This window comes from Macaca thibetana, chromosome 10 (genome assembly GCF_024542745.1).
Source record: "Macaca thibetana thibetana isolate TM-01 chromosome 10, ASM2454274v1, whole genome shotgun sequence".
Lineage (NCBI taxonomy): Eukaryota > Metazoa > Chordata > Mammalia > Primates > Cercopithecidae > Macaca > Macaca thibetana.
Genome location: NC_065587.1, coordinates 4869082 through 4888887, shown reverse-complemented (window position 1 = coordinate 4888887; position 19806 = coordinate 4869082). Strand labels below are relative to the sequence as shown.

Here is a 19806-nt window from a genome sequence, read left to right as displayed (position 1 = left end):
AACAACCAGGCCTGATAAAGGGGGCTGCCCTCCTGCCCTCAAGCTGACTCTCCTCCAAAAACGGCTACTCAGTGACCCTCTGCCCTCAGACTGCCCCACCCCACGCTGGAGGACAATGTCCCGGGAGTGACAGATCCAGGTTCAAATGTCCCGTCTGTCTCTGACAAGATGACTTGGGGCCACTCCCTCCTGTCCCCTATGGGTGCAGCACCACTCAATGGAAGTCTCAGGCAAGCTGTAGGTGTCAGCTGAAATTTTCTAGTAGCCACATTAAGAAAAGTGAAAATAATTTTGGTGAACTTATTTTTTTTTTTTTTTTGAGATGGAGTTTCACTCTTGTTGCCCAGGCTGGAGTGCGGTGGCATGATCTTGGCTCACTGAAATCTCCTCCGAGGTTCAAGTGATTCTCCTGCCTCAGCCTCCCGAGTACCTGGGATTACAGGCATGTGCCACCACACTCAGCTAATTTTGTGTTTTTAGTAGAGATGGGGTTTCACCATGTTGCTCAGGCTGGTCTCAAACTCCTGACCTCAAGTGAACCACCCACCTCAGCCTCCCAAAGTGCTGGAATTACAGGTGTGAGCCACTGTGACTGGCTGGTGAACTTAATTTTGATAGTATATTTTATTTAGCCAATATATCCAAAATCTTACCGTCTCAATATGTAATCAGTAGAAGAGTTATTCAAGAGATACTGTATTTGCTTTTGGGGTTTGAGTCTTCAAAATCCATGTGTATCTTACACTTACAGCACATTTCAGTTGGCCCATACCATATTATGAACGCTTCCCTGCCAGAGGTGGCCTGGGGCCATCAGAGTGAACAGGTGAAGAGTCCAGCCCTCGAGACCTCGTCCCTGCTGGGGGTCACTGGGCCTGGCCTGCAAAGCCCTGCAGGGCAGTAGATGCACCTGGCCTGGAAGTCACCCTCTCACCCCACGACCCCGGCCTCTCAGATACCCCGAGATGGGTCTCTTGGCCCCTCAGACTGTCCAGCAGCCGACAGCCCTTGCTGAGCCCCCGCTATGTGCAGCCCAGGAAGACACTCCCCATGCAGAGCTCGCCCCCAAAGCAAACACGAGCAGGCGACAGCTGTGCTGGTGTCCCCGGCCGCTCATGTGAGCGTGGATTAGGGGCAGTCCCTATGCCTGGTCATGTCTGAAGCCAGCACATGATGGGCAGGACTCCGCATTCCCTGGCAGCTCAAGGGTGGGGCTAGGGGCCCGAGAGCACTCAGCCGCTGCCCCAGGCCCAGGCCTGTGGTCCTAGGGGACTCCGGGCTCCGGGGGTGTGGGGGCGGCGCCGTAGTTGGAAGGAAGCGGCCCACAGAGGGAAGGCCCTCCCCTGCTCAGAATCTCCTATGCCTTCTGGGCCCTCCAGAGCTTCACTGGTGCTCCAGCCCTGCCCTCACCCTCCAGCCTCTCCTGTTGGCCCTGGAAGCTCCTGTCATTCCTGGAAAAGTGCTTTCGGCTTTCTGGTCCTGGAGCCTCAGCAGATGCTGTTCCATCCACCTGGCGCCCCCTTCCCTGCGCTCACCTCCAGGCTGGCCTGGGTCACCTCCTCCGGGAAGCCCTTGCTGACAACCCTGATTTGATGATAGTGCGGGTCTGAAACTCCCTGCCTTACTGGGGGGCCCCAGGTTTCCAACAGACTTTCCTGGGATACGAGGTTCTCCTGATGCTCACGCCGCCCCTTTATTCTCCTCCCCCAACCGTGGCAGAAGACTGCTCAGCTGGGGACAGTCACCTCTAAGCTCATTTCTAGTCAACAGAAGAGACAAGAGACAAGCCTCTCTCGACGCATGAGGAATAGGCCCGGGATGGGCTCAGGAGGCCTCCAGGCATGAGGGGGACCACAGCAGTGGAGGGGGGCCTAGTGTGAGCCTTGACCCTCTGAGGGGAGCAGAGCAACTGGAACCCAGGGGCCCAGGGCAAAGCCGGCACAGGGTCATTAGAAGAAACACCTGTCTAATGGGGAGAAGGGAGCGCTCCATCCCCAGAGGCATACAAGCATCCACACCGGGTGATGGAAAAGGGATTGGAACTTTGCACAGGGGGTTGATTTGCCCTTTTAAGGGGTACCCTTTTAGCCCTCAAGATTTAGGCACAGCCTGAGGTCAAGGCCTGAAAGGGGCTGTCCCACCCACACAGGCCAAGCCCCTTCTCAGGGCCAATCATTAATTGGCACTGCTTGAGTGGCTGTTCCCACAAGTGTCCCAGCAGCCTGCCAACCGATGGCCCAGCTCCCAGCCCATGCCAGGGCACCCAGCTGGCCGCGGACATGGCTAGTCTCCCTGGTCGGCCTCTCTTCCTGCTCATGACTCCCCGCAGCTGAGCCCTGGAAGGGGAACAGGGCCTGGCGTGCTTGGGGAGGAGAGAGGAGCCAGATATGCCTGAAGCTCTGGTTTTCAGAAGGGATGTGGGGAACCAGGGTGAATATGAGAGGCAGCTACTCAGATTCCAGGCTAAGAAGTTCACTTTATCCTGAGGCCATAGGGAGCTACTGCAGGTTTTGGAGGAAGGGCTTCTGTTTAACTCAACAACTAGGGCTGGTGTGGGCAGGAGGCAGTGACAGCTGCCAGAGGAGGGCCAGAAAAGCAGACCGTGCTGTGGCCATGGGGCAGAGCCCTGAGGTGTGGGGGGAAATGATACCAGCTTTCTGCTGAGACAAATGGCCTGGGGGAAGCTGGGGACAGGAGATTTAAGTAACAGGGTGCTGAGTGTTTGGGGCCAGATGTTCGCATGGGTCTCGGGGAACGGAAGCCGTGGGCAGGAGTGAGCCTGCAGTTGACAGGGCAGAGCAGGGCAAGGGGGCCAAGGGGCACCTGGAAGAGCCGGCACTTCCCAGCTGGGACTGGGCAGAGAAGTCCAGGCTACAAGCCAGGGCCCAGAAGCCAGGGAAGAAGGGGGAACAGTTGATACCAGGAAGGCCACGAGAGGTCCAGACCGAGAGCAGTGGGGGCCCCCGATCAAGGGTGTGAAATGAGGATGGTGGGTGTGGACAGCTCTGCCAAAAAGTTTGCTTCTGAAACACTTGGGAAAGCAAGGGGGGTGTCCTAGGTGAGTTCCCCAGCAGAAGAGACTGTGACGGGATGCAGCACTTCCAGGATCGAGGAACAGGACAGCACACACAGCCGCATGGCCACACAGCCTGATTCCCAGGCGAGCTCAGGGATCCCACAGAGATGCCCAGGGCGGCCCACATGTCCCTCACCCCATGTCTCACGGTCCCAAATAAAGTTCAAGCTCCCAGCCCTCTGTCGAGCAGCAGGACAATTTCCACGTCTGCCCCTCTCCTGGCGCGGTGAGGCAGCGAGGATTAGCAGGAGCGGTGAGGGACACCTGATCCACGCTCAGCTCCACCATAACTCCCCGGGGGCTCGGCCGGGAGGCAGGGGCACCCACAGCTGCCTCCGAGCCCGCCAGCTCAGCGCTGAGGGGCCAGGCAGGCAGATGGGCCCTAGCATGAGTGAGTACTCGTGCCGACACCCTCCCCACCGGGGTGGATGGGCAGCCCTGCCTGCCACAGCTGGCACCTGGAAGGAGGGAACTGCACTTGGGTGGTGGGGCCCCAGGGAGCGGGCGGTGCCACCCTCCTCTCTGTGCCAGGCGCCACCCACAGGCTGCTCACCACAAAGGGGCCCCTAGGGGCTTTTCCCCTGCGCCACCCCCAGCCCCACACCAGCGTTCCAAGCCCTGCAGAACCTAGCTCTGGCCTGTGTCCCGGCAGCTGCGGCTCTGCTCAGCTCCAGCATCAGAAGGACATGTTATGCCCATGGGCTGGGCATCCCTGCAAGCCTGGCACTGTGCCCGAGTTATCCCCCCTCCTCTGCCTCTCGCCACAGCCTGGAGGGCAGGGCACATCACTAGCCCCACTCTCATGCACAGAACAGCAATTTATTGAGCACCTGGGAGAGCCACGGGGACCCACACAAGGGCCTACTGGCTTGGAGCTCAAGTCACCCGTGGGGAAGTTGAGGCCCTGAGCAGCCCCGAGTGACGTGCTCAAGGTCACACAGCTGGATTCAAACCCAGGTCAGGCTCCAAAGATCCCTTTTCCTTTTTTTTTCTGAGACAGAGTCTTGTTCTTTCACCCAGACTGGAGTGCAATGGTGCGATCTCGGCTCACTGCCACCTCCCTCCGCCTCCCGGGTTCAAGCAATTCTCCTGCCTCAGCCTCCCAAGTAGCTGGGATTACAGGCATATGCCACCATGTCTGGCTAATTTTTGTATTTTTAGTAGAGGTGGGGTTTCACCACGTTGGCCAGGATGGTCTCAATCTCTTGACCTCAGGTGATCCACCCACTTCGGCCTCCCAAAGTGCTGGGATTACAGGCATGAGCCACCAGGTCCAGTCCAAAAGTCACTTTTTAAAGCCTCTCTCCGGGCCTCAGTCTCCTTATCTGTAAAATGGGTATGATGAAGCCTTATCCCCAAGGCTGTGAGGAAAGGGAGGGGTTGTGGCCTCAGGGGCTGTGCATAGTCGGCAGGGTTCTTGCCAGCCCACCTGGCAGGTTTCAGTGATCTCTTGGTGTCCATCAAACCAGAGGCCCACGCACTCCGCACATCCGCCCACCCGCCCTGCCCTCCGGCCATCGGATTCTCCGTGCTCCATGTGTCATGCTGGAGCATCATCCTGCACAGTTCACTTGGCTCCCTCTACCTGGAAGCCCCTCCACTCTCAGAATCCACGGCATTCACGCAGCACTTCCTGTGCCCCAGCTACCCCCTGCAGTAAGCATTACTATTCGCTACTCTCCAGATAAGAGGAATGGAGGTGCTGCCAGAAGAGGCAATGTGCCTTCCCTCTACACAGCTGCTAGGCAGCATCACAGTGCGTCCCAACCACTGCACAGCACCGCCAGCACCGCCACGCCGCCAGCCTATGGGCCCACGGCCACGTCACGACAGTGTCCTCCAGCCCTGAGCAAGGACCCTCATCTGCACACAGCCTGGCTCCCATCGAGGCCTCAGACGCGGCAGCGCCCCCTAGGGCCAGGCCAGGCACGCGGAAGGGCTCACAGGAAGGCAAAGAAATCGACCCCCTGGGAGGCGTGTGCAGAACAGTGGCCTGGGCTGGCCTTCAGTGGGTGGCCTGGCCCACTGCCCCGGCCGCGATGGCTGGGCCCCTTGAGCCCAGAGGCGCCCTTACCTACTCGGAGCTCTTGCCCAAAGACAGTCTTCTCGCCGAGGGCAGAGCAGTTCCAGCGTCCAAAGCGGAACTGGTACTGGCACTCGTTGATGCCCATCTGCGCCCCCTCCCCGATCACAATGATGGCATCGGGCCGGCTCTGGCAGATGGCACGCTGCCGCGGGGCTAGGCCAGGAATCTTGTTGCAGATGATGTTGGCTCCCAGGGCCACCACTGATGACAGTGCTCTGCAGAGGGGAGGAGACAGAGGCTGTGAGACAGCGGCGGCCAGCGCCCCTCCTCACCCCCACCACCTTTCCCCCACTCGGCCTCTCAGTCACAAGCCCTGCACTAGCTCCGCCCACCAGGGCACAAGCAGATCCCTGCCATCAGAGGGGCCATTTCCCATCAACTCACACGCATGACCCCAGGTGACCACACGTGTCACCCCAACTCACACGCGCAACCCCAGCCACATACACCCAGGCCTCTGAGCCTCAGAATACAAGAATCACGTAACCGCAAGTCCTACAGCTCTCCAGGCCGCTGAATCAGATACACAGCCCCTTCAGATTAGACAGGATCATGCTTGGGATGTGGCAGCCGCCAACTCGGGACTGTCTGCAGCTGTCTCCAAGCGGCAGACCCCAACTCCCCGACCAACGGGGCTTCCCCCTCATTTATAAATTCCCTGATGGCCCCTCCGTGGCACCTGGGCCAGGTGGGCTGCTGAGCAGAACAGCAGCCAAGCCCACCCAGTACTGACTCCAGCTCTGACCTGTGTGTACCTTTGAGAAGGCACTCCCTGTCTGAGCCTCAGTTTCCACACCCATGAAATGGGGGTATAAACCACCCATCCCCAGGCTCAGACGACCACAGGGAGAAAGGCTGCACCGGGAATGGCAGCTGTGGCTGTTTTCTCTCCTGTTGGGGTGACTGGGTACATGCAGAGGAAGAAATTAGGCCTGCAGCAAATTGAGCACTTACTGTGTACTGGGCTCAGCAGGGGCCTTATTGCAATATTGCAGCTTCGCAGTGGTCCCCCAGGGGTCCTTTGTCACTAATCTCCTAGCAACTCTCAGGACCTGAAGCCCTAGACAGGAATCTGCAGGTCCCACTCACTCTACTTCAAGTGTTATAAGAGGGATTGTCGTTGTTTGTTTGTTTGTTTTGAGACAGAGTTTCAGAATCTTACTCTGTTGCCCAGGCTGGAATGCAGTGGTATGATCTCAGCTCACTGCAACCTCCACATTCCGCATTCAAGCCATCCTTTTGCCTTAGCCTCCCGAGTAGCTGTACTACAGGTGCCCACCACCACACCAGGCTAATTTTTGTATTTTTCGTAGAGACGGGATGTCACCGTGTTGGCCAGGCTGGTCTCGAACTCCTGACCTCAGGTGATCCACCTGCCTCGGGCTCCCAAAGTGCTGGGATTACAGGTGTGAGCCACCGCACCTGGCCTTGTGTGTGTTTTTAATGAGGTGAAATTCCCATAATATAAAATGAACCACTTTGAAGTGTACAGTTCTGTGGCATCTAATACATTCAATGTTGTGCAACCTCCAGCACCATCAGGTTCCCAGATATTTCCACCACCCCAAAAGGAAACCACACCCATCAGTCACTCCCCGTCCTCCCCTCCCCGACCCCGGCAACCACCAGTCTGCTTTCTGTTCCCATGGATCTGCCCATTCTGAACGTTTCCTACGGATGGAATCATTCATCACGTGACCTTTGGTGTCTGACTTCTTTCACTTAGCGTCATGTTTTCAAGGGTCATTTGCGTGGTCACAGGTCAGTGCTTCATACCTTTGTAAGGCTGATGACATTCCATTGTGTGGATAGACCACATTTTGTGTATCTGTTCATGGCTGGTGGACCTTTGGGCTGTTTCCATCTTTGGACTACTGTGAGTAATGCCGCCATGAACGTGCGGGTAAGGTTTGTGTTTGAACCTCTGTTTTCAGTCTCTGGGGCACGGACCTAGGAGTTGCTGGGTCAGGTGGTCCCTTCGCTTTCTGAGGACTTGCCGGACCGCCTTCCACAGCGGCTGCCCCAGTCATCTGGCTTGAAGCACCCATGGAAGGGGCAGTAAGCCGGAAGGAGTGGGGCGGCTGGATTCAGGCCGACCTTCAGGCAACAGCGGGTTTCAGCACAGTGCTTGGCTTCAAAACAACAGATCGGGCCTGTTTAATGAGGGGGAAAGATGTGGGAGTTGGGGGGACCGCCAGGGGCCCCCGAAGCTGATGCCCATGGCCCTGGGCTCCTAGTGTGCTGAGGACCCTTCTACCTACTGCCCGCCCGCCCTTTTCTTGAGGGAAACAAGTCAGTGATTTTCCAGGGCAGCCGAGCACCCACAGCCAGCTGGAAAGTCCCCGTGTGGCCTGAGCCCACAGCACGTGCTGCAGCCGGGCCGCCAGGGCGACACTCAATCCCCGAGGCCCGCCCGGCCCGCCCACTAATCTGGCCAAGACCTTCCTGGGTCTCCCACGGGCACAATGGGCAGAAAAGCCCCAGGCTGGCATGGAGGAAGAGCATCTGGATGGGTGGGGCTGGGAGCGGGCTGGAATCCGGGGAATTCAGCCCAAAGTAATTGTAGATCCTCGGAAAACCGAGCTGGGGAAATGAGATGGATGGGAACCCTGCCGGGCACCCTGCTTGCCGGGGGACAGAGCCCGCCTCAGTCCTGGCCTGAGGGACACTCTCCAGTCCCAAATTCTCCCCGCAGCCTCAGGGCTGAGAAACCCCCATTATCTGCAGTAGATGCCCTTGCTGGGGGGACCCTGATAGGACTTAGTGTGGACCCTGGGGCAGCAATGGATCATTGCGATGGCCAAAGCCCTGGCCTCCCACCTCCAGGCAGCTGTCCACCACCGGCCCTGCCAGCACCCAGATCTGACCATGTCAATCCTCTGCTCAAAGCCCGTCCCTAGGTCCCCGTTGCCCAGGGGACTATCCAAGCCTCTGTGCCTGGAACTAGAGGCCTCTTGGGGTCTGGCCTCGGGTGACCCCGCCTCCCAGCTGTGTCTGCTGGTCCCTCCCCTGGGTGCTGCTCCTTCTCTGTTTTTCCTGTCTGACATATTCCATTTCCCTTTCAGGGCCCAAGTGAAAGCCCCACTGTGCTCAAGCTCCTTATTCCCTGGCACTGAGGGGGAGCACAGTGGGCGCTGGTTTTGTAGGTGTAGAGCCCATTCTCCAGTCTCACAGTCACTGTGTCCATGCCCGGCTTCCCCACCAGACGGTGGGCCCCTCCAGGACAGTGTCAAGTCTGCTCAGTCAGGTCTCGGGGCTGCCAGGTGTAGCCATCTCGAGTGTTTGTGATATAGATAAATGAATACATGAACAAGTCAATACTTAAGAACCACATCTGAAAGAACTCCTACAACTCAATAACAAAAAGACAAATAACCCAGTGTGACAGTGAGCAAAGCACTTGTAGACATTTCTCCAAAGAAGATATACACATGGCCAACAAGCTGGAGAAGATGCTCAGCCTCGGTAATCACTGGGGAAGTGCAAACCAAAACCAAAATGAGATGCCACCTCACACCCACTAGGATGACTATGATAAGAAAGAAAGAAAGAAAGAAAGAAAGAAAGAAAGAAAGAAAGAAAGAAAGAAAGAAAGAAAGAAAGAAAGAAAGAAAGAAAGAAAGAAAGAAAGAAAGAAGCGTTGCCAAGGATGTGGAGAAATTGAAACCCTCATACATTGGCGATAGGAGCATGCAATGGTATCGCCACTGTAGAGAATGGTTTGGCAGTTCCTCAATAAGTTCAACCTGGAGTTACCCAGTGATTCCACCCCTTGGTATATATTCAAATGAACTGAAGACAGGTGTTTAGACTAAAGCTTGTACACAAATTATCACAGTAGCACTACTCACAATAGCCAAACAGTGGAAACAAATTCAAATGCCTGTCAACAGCTGAGTGCATAAATCAAATGGGATCTATCTATACAGTGGAACATTATGTGGCCATAAAAACAAGCGAAGCACTGGGTTATGCCACAGTGTGGAGGAACCTCAACAATACAATGCTACATAAAGGAAGCTAGACTCCAAAACCACATATTGTGTGGTTCCAGGGATATGAAATGTCCAGAATAGGCAAATCCATTGAGACAGAAAGTAGAAAGGTGATTGCCAGGGCTGGGTAGAGAAACGGGGAATGGGGAGTGGCTGCCTAAGGGGTATGGAATTTCCATCTGGGGTGATGGAAAGTCCTGGAACTGGGGGTAGTGATTGCACCACATTGTGAATGGACTAAATGCCACAGAATTGTTCATTTTAAAATGGTTAAAGTGGTAAATTTTATTTTACGTATTTTAACCACGATTTAAAAAACTCTATCTTTACACAGGACTTCTGCACCCCAGTGAAGATTAGGTCCCAATTGAAGGGGAAGTGAGAGGCCCACCCAGCCGACGCCCTGCTTGCTGCCTTGCACACTTACCCGGGGTGTGTGGGGCTGATGGAGCAGGGGGACTAGAGCCCCCTGTAGCCCCCTGTGTGCCCATGCACAGGTGAAAGGGGAAGTAAAGCCATCGGGGAATAGAATACAGGCTCCTGCACTGTATTTTGTGCCAGGAGCATAAATAATTAGATGTGGTTGATAATTCAGAAATAATTTCAAAATTGTCCCCCTTACTAAGTGGGGGTGTCTGTGTTTCCACTAACAATACCAGGTGCTCCCATTCTGAGGGTCGACTCTGGGCCGTTGGGACCTCAGACCTCACCGGTGTATCACTTAATCCTCACCTTGCTAGGTGAGTGGTGCCATCCTCATTTTGCAGGTGTGCAGACTGGAGCTCAGAGAGGCTAGGGGACCTGCCTGGGGCTGCACAGCCAGGCTTGGAGCCCAGTCTCTGAGTCCAGAACTCAGGTAGAAGAAGGAGTGCCATGTAGTAAGTGTGGGACATACGCTAGAATGTGGCCTGGAGCAGGCACTGGGTCGGCTTTTCACTCTCAAAACAGCTTGAGTTCTTCCTTTGCTTAAAATCCTTCAGGCCGTACAGCAATTCACTCCAGGTGCACAGGCGGCTCCCATGCAGCTGCCATCCCTGCCCTCCCACTGCTGCCCCAGGCACTGTCCAGTTTGACCCCTGCCCTCCCGGAGCTGGCCTGGCCCTGCCACACCCCAGACCTGGCCCATGCCATTCCTTCCACCTGGAGGGGAGGGGTTGGGGAGAGGGGTGACTGGGACTGGCCCTCCTTAGAGAATGGTTGGCGTGGGAAGTGGGGGAAAAATATCTACCAACTAAATAGCCAGCGATTTAGAGGAGGCCAGAGAGCCATGCGGGTAGCGTGCTCTCCCCAGGGCCACTGGGGAGCGTGGGGGCACTGGGAAGCACAGGATCACTGAGGAGCATGGGGGCACTGGGGAGCCTGGGGCCACTGGGGAGCATGGGGTCACTGGGGAGCGTGGGGGCACTGGGGAGCATGGGGCCACTGGGGAGCATGGGGTCACTGGGGAGCGTGGGGGCACTGGGGAGCATGGGGCCACTGGGAAGCACAGGATCACTGCGGGGTATGGGGCCACTGGGAAGCGTGGGCTGGCCATGGGCACCCTCAGCAAACCCTGTGGAGCAGACCCAGCTTCGCTCCAAGTGTGAAAACTCTCAGGGGTGGCTCCCTCGTCCTCGGCTGCTCTCCTGGGTGCCCAGGGAAGGTTGGCCAGGGAAGCTCTGAGTGGCTGTGAGTGCAGAGATGCTGGGAGCGGGGGCGTTCATGTTTCAGTCGCTGACCTTTTCCATGGAAAAATTCTGCCCCCGGCTCATCCCCCTGCACTGAATGGGGCCTCGGGACACAGGCGAGATGCCAGGTGGGATGGGCAGGTTGCAAGTTGGGAAAGTTTCCTTACCCCAGCCTGGGCCAGCCCGCTGCAGGGAAGGCGCTTATGGGAGAAGAGTTTAGCCCTGCAGACGAGAAGCCTCCTCCTCATTCCCCAGGGACTGTGGACAAGGCCCTGCAGTCTCAGGCCAGGGGCCAGCAGAGGCTCAGGAGCTTCCTGAGATGCATCCCGGTGCAGGTTTTGAGCCAGCCCCGTGTACAAGGAGGGGCTGCCGCCGGGTAGCGGGACGACCTTGCTCTTTGGCAGAGTCTCCCCAAGGGAGTGGGGCTGCCTTCAGGAGGAGGTGGCTGCAGTGGGGGTGAGGGGAAGGTAAGGACACTCCAGCCCCTTCAACCACTGCCAGGTGACAGATGAGAGCAGAATTGGACAGAAGACGGGTCCTTGGCGGCAGTGTTAGCCAGGTGCCAGGCCAGCCCCACAACCCTGGGGCGCCTGAGTCTGCAAATTCCTAGCTGTGAGACTCAGGCAAGTTTCTTAACTGTGCCTCCGTTTTCTCCTCTGTAAAATGGGAGTGATAACAGCCCATATCCATCTCAGGGCCGCTGGGAGGGCCCATCCTGTGACGTCCACAGCACGGGCCGCTGGTCTGCAGTGAGAGCCCTCATCATTAACCCTTGAAGCTTGAGACTGCAAAGTTCATTACTGACTCATTCACTGGACGCACAATGTCTGACCCCCAGGATCTAGCCTCCCTCTGGAGATCAGGGACCAGCGTCTATGGGGCCCCAAGCCCGAGACCAGCAACTGTGAAGCCACTGGGTATCCACATCAGCCACTGCACCTACCACCAGTGGGTCCATGCCCAGATCAGCCCTTCCCTGTGGCCCAGCAATCTCTCTCCTGTACCCAGGACAAACCTGTGCTTGTGATCACCCAAGGATATGCACATGGGTCTATCGCATAAATGGGGAACAACCCAGGCATCTGTCAACAGGAGGATGGAGAAATTAAGTGTGGTCCATTCATGCAGCGTGACTACACGGCGAAGAAACTGCCGACCCGCGTCAACACGGATGGGCCTCACAGACATCACGGTGCGTGAAAGAAGCCAGGAAAGAGGGTGTGTGGATTCCACCACTTCTAAGAATCTCCGGCCGGGCGCCATGGCTCACGCCTGTAATCCCAGCACTTTGGGAGGCTGAGGTGGGTGGATCACGAAGGCAGGAGATCGAGACCATCCTGGCCAACATGGTGAAATCCCATCTCTACTAAAAATACAAAAATTAGCTGGGTGTGGTGGCGTGAGGCTGTAATCCCAGCTACTCAGGAAGCTGAGGCAGGAGAATCGCTTGAACCAGGGAGTTGGAGGTTGCAGTGAGCCAAGTTCGCACCACTGCACCCCAGCCTGGTGACAGAGTGAGACTCCATCTCAAAAAAAAAATACCCAGAACAAGCCCACCTCATCTTGGAGAGAGAAGTCAGAATAGTTACCCTTGGGTGGGTGGCACCAACTGGGAGTGAGCAGAGGGAGTCTGCTGATATACCAGAATGTTCTTTGTCCCCAGCTGGGTGGTGGTCGCATGAGTGCACGCATATGTAAAAATGCATCAAGGTGTGCACTAGAGATTTCCGCATTTTACGTAAATTATATCTCAGCATAAAAGTAAAGTATTACAGTATGTGACTTTATTGAAATAGGGCAATAACAAAGCAGGAATGGAAACTCCAGGCTTCTTACAATAATTAAAATACAGAAAACAGGCCGGGCACGGTGGTTCACACCTGTAATCCCAGCACTTTGGGAGGCCGAGGCGAGTGGATCACCTAAGGTCAGGAGTTTGAGACTGGCCTTGCCAACATGGTGAAACCCTATCTCTACTAAAAATACAAGGATTAGCCAGGCATGGTGGCACACGCCTGTGATCCCAGCTACTTGGGAGGCTGAAGAAGGAAATTGCTTGAACCAGGAGGCGGAAGTTGCAGTCAACCGAGATCACGTCACTACACTCCAGCCTGCGTGAGGGAGCAAGACTCCATCTCAAAAAAACAAACAAAAAAAAACCAGAAAACACACTTCAAAATTCAAATGCCAACATCAAAAATCATGCCCGTGTGCTTTGTGTGTGCCTGGCCCGCCTTGCGGGTGCTAGCGTTTCCTGCACACATGCTCCATGGGGCCGCTGGGCTGGGCCAGCCACCGACCTAAGGCAGAGCTGGGCTGAGCCAGAATGCCCTGCCAGGGCTCCTCTGCCTCAGCCTGTGCCCATCAGCCAGCCTGTCCCCACCAGGCCCTCAGCCTCTATGGACCCTGAATGCGGGCAACAGCCCACCGCAGCAGCTCCCAGGCAGTGAGAAGGTTAAGTGCAGGAGACCCCAGGGAGTTGTGGGGGCTCATAGCCCTTGGTGGAGTGCCCTCCTGCTCTGCCTATGCCCAGCCTGGCACTCAGGCAGTAGACAGAGCTGCCACATAGCGACCATCCTTCCTCCCAAAGGAGCAGGGCCATCAGCAGTGATGGGGAGGAACAGGGTTGTGGGACGTGGCCCCTCTGGCCAAGACCCTCATTTGGGCGGCGCCATCTCTGCCAAGGCCCAGCCTGGGGGCTCCCTCCTCCAACATTCTTAGGAGCTTTGGGGTAACCTATCATCTCACTCTTGGGTACCCTGAGCCCAGGTGGCAGGGGGTGGGCAGCATCTCACCTGTGCCCGGAATTCGAGCCACGCTGTCCTCTCCCTGACACCCCTGCTGTGTTCAGGAGTAACCCCTGCTTCCACGCCTCCCCCAGCAGGTAGGCGTCTAACCTAAATCCCGCGTGCTGTCAGGGTTTTCAGTGGTTGAGGCGGAGTGAACACCCACTGCGTGCCTGACTGGCCTCAGAGTCCCCTCAGGGCTGCTATTTCAAAGTTCGGGGGGCCAAGGGCTAGAATGGTGACAATAATCATGATTACTCTTCCCTCAGAACAGGAATCGGAGGTCCAGAAAGCTTCAGCAGCCTTCCTGGTAGCTGAGGAAGGCTGGGAGCGAGCAGGGCTGGAACCCACCCCTCCCATCCCAGTGCCCTGTCATCAACCCTTCCCCTGGGACATACCCCATCCCTGACCCTCAAAGACAGCAGGGGCAGGATGGGCAGAGTGTGGTCACTTGTCCTCCTGGAGAGCCACCCTCCCATGCAAGTCTCTAGGGGCAGGAGGCTGCATCTGGGGGCAGGCTGTGTGGGGTTGGGCCTTCCCCGAGGAGCTCTGGGAGAAGGAAGCCCCCCGACATGCACCAAGCTGCAAGTATTCTCTCAGGCTCCAGACTGAGTCATGGGCCCTCCCCAAACAGGTCTGAGCCCCCGTAGCTGGGTCCAGGATGGCAGAACCCTGTCTTACTCCCCACGATATGCTGGGCCTGGTGCAAGGCCAGGCATGGCAGAGCCTCAGCTGTCACCGCAGAATGAGTGAATGAATGGTGGGTGACGAGTGGCTGATAGACACTTGCAGGAGACACTCTTCCCCGACAGCAGGCCCTGCCTGTGCAGGCAGGGGCTAGGGCTGCAGTCTGGGTGGGCAGCAAGGCTGCCGTGGGGCGTCCCCTTGTCACTCAGACTGTGTTACAGGTCAGTTGAAACCAGCTTGTACCCCCACTTCACATAGGGTTGAGAAAATGCCCACAGTCCATGTCAGGGCCCAGCGTTTAAAACTGGGGGATGGGGTGGTGAGGAGTATGGGGGTGAAACCACCCAAAGTACCCCTCGAGAGGGCACAGCTCCCCGCCAGCAACAGGACAAGCTGTGTCTTTCTGGTGATGAGGCCTGGGAGAAATCGGCTATGCTATGACACAGATGTGGGCTCGTGTCCTGAGGAGGCCTGGGAGCCAGGCACCTCCACCTCAGTATCCCATTTCTCCTCCAAATTCCCAAAAACCAACCCCACAAACCACAGCCCAGCTCCATTTTGCCAGTGGGTGGGGGGGCGCAAATGGCCCCACAGCAGCCTGGCTGGACCCCTGCTCTCCCACCTCGCTCTGGACTGGACACCAGCTCCCAGCACGGCACCCAAGCAGTCCTAGTGCTGCCCATCCCACCCAGTTTCAGGGTGGAAGCAGCCCCCACCCCGCCGCTGAAAGCATCCCCGGGAAGGACGGGGCAGCGCTCCGTCGGGGAGACACGAGATCTGACTTCTTCCTGGAACCCAGCTGGAGCCCGCCCGGGACTCAGCATCCCAGACCCCCCAGAGCTACAGGAACCAGAAGCGGACGCTGGGGCTGCCTGCCCTCCCCCGCAGATAACATGCACCTCTTTCAAACAGCTCATGGAGGTCAGAAAGCCTTTCCCCAGCACGCCCTGCTCTGCCCCCAGGGCACCCACCATCCTACCCCTGGCATGGGTCCACGCCCCACCTTGACACCAGCAGGATCGTGGCCTTAGGGCCTGCCTGAGCCACCTCCCGGCCCCAGCCCAGGCTGCTCCTCCTTGGCCGCTTTGGCCAGGTGGCCCCAGGCCTGCCCCCTCAGTCCTCACTCTTGCCCACACTCCTTCCTAGCATGCTGGCGCCTGACCTGCTGAGCTCTCCACTGCAGAGACCCCTCCTTGGGGAGTCATTCCCACCCACCAGCCCCCTCTGGGAGCGCCCAGACTCTATGCTTGACCTCTCAGGCTGTCCTAAAGCCACTGTGTCAGCGGCAGACTCCCCAGGGCAGGGGTCCCCAGCATTGCCCAGCACCTGGCCAGGCCCTAAGCTCAACATGGGCATGAGCCACCCCACCCCCCCAGCTGAGGGAGCATGGGCAGCCCCCTCCCCAGCTCTCTGGGTGGCAGGGACAGGCCGGCTGAGCCTGGGCCTGATCTCCGGCCTCCCTCCCGGCCCCTGGCCCTGGCTGCTGGGCTGCCCCGGGCTCCTACAGCCCACGCTCCTGGCCCGGGGCGCTTTGTAATTCTTCCTTCTCAGGCATCTTCTGGCAAAAATATTTGAAGAATGCTCCAATTATCTGTGATCAGCCAGGGAGGCGGGCCTGGATCCACCCATCCAGGAAGTAACTCAGCAGATACCCAGAAGGACAGCGCCTGGCCCCTGTGCCCACCCAGGGCCGAGTCCTCGCCAGCCTCTTCCTCAGGTGGGCAGAGGGTTGGCCCGGAACTTTCCATCCATATAGGGGCTCGTCTATGGCTTTGGAGCCCAGCAGGGTTCCTTGGGGCTGAGTATGGGGCAGGGGCTGGTGGTGGCCTCAGTGTTCCCGCCTGTCAAATGGGGATAAGAATGTGGGCCAGGTCTGGGGTCATTCAGCAGACCCCATGAACCACAGGCTGCAGACTGGTCAGACACCCCCACTCACCTAGAACACAGCTCCACCTGCACCTGCCCCGTAATGCCTGGACCCCACAGCAGCTCCAGCGCTGCCCTCAGAGGAAGCTGGAGGGGATGCATTGCAGCCCAGAGCTGGGCGTGCCGGTGGGAAGGAGCCAGAGAGAATGAATAGGACAGGTCTGGGCTCAACAGCTGGTGCCCCATCCTTCCTGGAGGAGGGCCCCGCTCCGTGGGATGGGGGTCGGGGGGCTTGGGTCAGGGGTTTTCCCAGCCATCCCAAGGCTGTTCTGAGTCTCAGTTTTCTCATCTGAGAGCAAGGGACAATCAGCCCTCCTTTGGCAAGTGGCAGGTGAGGCCTGGAAGGGGCCTTACACCTGTGGGGAAGGGGCAGGCCCAAAGCGCTCCCCTTTCCAAGCAGGGTTCATGGTATGTGGGGCCCTGGAACCGCTTCCCACCCTTTCCCACCCTCTCCCCACTCTGGTTCCCCTGGCTGGTCCTTGCCAGCCTGACCTTACAGATGAGGAAACTGAGGCTGAGAGACAATAGCCAGAAGAAAGCAGTGTGGGTGGGGGCTGGGACAGTGCATCCTTAGAGGAGGCAAAGGGAGCTGGGCGGGTGGGGGGTGGGCAAGGAAGGGGCTGGGGAGAGCAGAGGGCTGACACCCCCAGGGCCCAGCTCAGGAATGAGGCCATCCCTCTGCCCCTCCCTGCCCTTCCTGGCCTCAGTTTCCCATCTGTGTAGTGAGGGGCTGAGGTGACAATCTGGGTACCTGCAGCTGTGTACTAAAGAGGTTTGCTCGTTTGCTTGGGTTTGGGGTCCTGTGTTCGAGTTCTGCTCAGCTGCTGGCTCTCGCTGGCCTCCCTGAGCCTCAGTTTGCCTGTCTGTCCAATGGGGAGAAACGCCCTGCTGGTGGGTGGGGCATCCTGCAGGCTGCCTCCACTGCGGTCCCACCTGCCACTCTTTCCACGCCACTGCTCTGCTCAGCTCTCAGCTCACAGTGTTCCCAGGGAAGGGATCAGAGCGTCCACTTGCTCCCTCACGCCCCCGGCGGGCGGCTGCCCCCCCACCCTCCCCACATAGCTGGCATTCCTGGCCTGGCAGCCTGGGACCCCACCCTGGAGAAGAACCAGACCGCCTGGGAAGAGCTGGGGGCCCCAGGCAGGGCTGAGGCTGCTGCAGGTGGATGAGCCACAGCCAGGGGATCCATTGCACCCCTGGCCAACACAAGGAGCCCACAGCTAATGAGGTCAAGGGCAGACACTCCCAGCCACCATATCTGCTAAATCTGTGAAATGAGAGCCTCACCCACTCACTGTGATCCCCAAACCACAGGACACTGACCTCTGACTTCAGAACCTTCCAGATCTGTACCGGCACCCAGGGCCCATCACGATGCACCAGGTGCTGGCCACACTGGGCTAGCTCCTCCCCATCCAGGGGCAGGCAGCTTGCCCCCTCCAGCAGCCAGGCAAGATTCCAGACCCAGCTTAGTGCCTCCTCCTCCAAGAAGTCCACTAGCATCTCTCTCCATTCTCCCCTCTCCACTCCCTACAGGATCACATCTGTACTGGGCTCCTGAGGAAGCCGTTGGGACTGAAATTCAGCTATACCCTTCCCTAGGTCTTATCCTGGCCTTTCTCTTTGCTTCCCACAGTACAGATGGGGACAGAAACACCCAGAGATGCCACAGCAACTGAGACCACACAGCTAGCTAAGATCCTAGCAAGGATGGGACTCCCAGCCCCAGCCCTGGCCCTGATGCCACAGATCTGTTGGACGCAGGGGCGCCTTGCAGGCCTGGGTGACCAGGATGCCAACCTGAAACCTCAGGACAGATGGGTGGGTGGACAGACAAGTGGAACAAGTTGGAGGGAGCTGGCAGGCCCCATTGGCCCATGGCCAGGATAGGAGTCTGGACACTTTGTGGCTGGGCCAGCACCTTGGCCTTCCTGGCCGCTCTGAACTTGGCTGAATGGCAAGTCTGGGGGCCGAGCCATCACTTCTCTGCAGACTGCAAGATAGGACTGAGCTCCCGGCCCTGAGACTGAGCCTCAGGCCATAGTCCTGAAGGGTCCTCCTTCTAGGAACAGATGGGAGCCACACCCAGTCCATGCCTGGGCCACACAGCGTCTCAGACAGAGGGTGAGCCCGAGCCAGGCCAGCCCCGCATAGGCCATCTGCATTCTCCAAAGCAGGGGACCCATTCTGGGCCACAAGCCCCCTCTGCATAATTCCACATCCCCCTCACCTTTCAAGCAGCCCACTTTTCTGGAATGCTCCCTCCAAGAATTCCTAGGCTGCCACGGCCTCCTAGCCAACTGCGCAGCTTGGATGCTTCGTGGCCCAGAGTGCCCATTTCCCCAGGGGCGGCCTCCTCCACCTCTCATCAGCCTGGCTGAGTGAGTGTTTATGGAGCCTTCAGAACTCCAGGGCCCTTGACTGAAGTGGCCCGAGGTCCTGAGCGCCATCCCTGCCTTCCCCACGGTGAGCCCGCAGTTGGAGTTCGTCATTCCCATTTTACAGAGGCGGCTTAGAGAGGAGCAGCATCTCGGGCCAGGCCACACAGCAATGTGGCAGTGATCTGGTATCAGAGACAAGAGCAAGACCAGACCCCGTGGCTTTTCCCCCACCTTTGAGCTCTGCCTCTTCCCACCCTCCCGTCCTGCGTGCCACAGGAATCTCCACCGAGGAAGGCGGTAAGGGGAAGCCGGGCTGGGCTCTGGGCTCACAGTCAGAGCTGACTGCAAAGCCGGGCTCTCCCCAGCCTCTGAAGGTAGGGGACCAGCCCCAGCCACCTCTTCGAGGCTGCTCCAAAGCAGCGATAGACCACAGGAGGTCTCCTGCAGGAGAGGGAAGCATCACACCGCACACACTGCCTGACTCCTAAAGATGCCAGAAGGAAATACAAGAGCACGATGGGGTACCAGGTGATCCCCCATACCTCCAGGAGCTACAGCCTGGAGGGGAGCCCCCAGGCCACACGCTGGGAAGGCAAGTTTTGAGAGAGAGCAGATGGGGATGTGCAGTCGGCAGCCCTCAGCCCAGTGCCCCTCCCCAGGTGCAGGTCCACAGCATCCCAGGCTGGCCACTTCAGGGGCTATGTCCCGCAGGTCTTCAGGCCCTACGTCCCTGTGCACTCTGGACTACTGCAGACATGGAGTGACTGGAGTCCAGAGTCACTGACTCCCCATCCAGTGCTCTGTCCACAACACCAGCCTCCCTGGCATCCAGGGATCCTGGGCCTGTCACCCCCAGGAACACTCCCTGAACACCCTGAGGCTCAGGAAGGCATGCCCGACGTGCGACTCCATCCCCAGGGCAGTGCCACCAAGGCAGGTGACAACCCTGCTGGGGCAGTGATGGGGCTGAGCAAGCGCTTCAGCCCACAGGAGTGTGGCCTCTGAGGGCCAACCCTCCCCAGGCTGAGGGGAACCATGGGGCACACAGGAGGAGTCCCAGGATGGATCTGCCTTCCTTGGGGGGGCAGTGTCGGCCATACCTGGAAATTCCCAGCACTTCCCCACCAGCGGTGAAGTCATCCTGGGAAGACCTGAGTCAGGGGAGCCGGGAAGTCATCCAGCCCCCGGTCACCCAATCCCCC

At 58.1% G+C, this 19806-nt stretch overlaps 1 protein-coding gene across 2 annotated transcripts in view; it reads right to left on the bottom strand.

The window, feature by feature from the left end:
• WNT7B (Wnt family member 7B) overlaps nt 1-19806 on the bottom strand; it is a 56872-nt gene that overhangs the window by 24352 nt on the left and 12714 nt on the right. For both annotated transcript variants that reach the window (XM_050806002.1, XM_050806001.1), the window contains exon 2: nt 5151-5377. In XM_050806002.1, coding sequence (XP_050661959.1) covers nt 5151-5377 — 227 coding nt within the window. The remainder of the gene's footprint in view (nt 1-5150; nt 5378-19806) is intronic.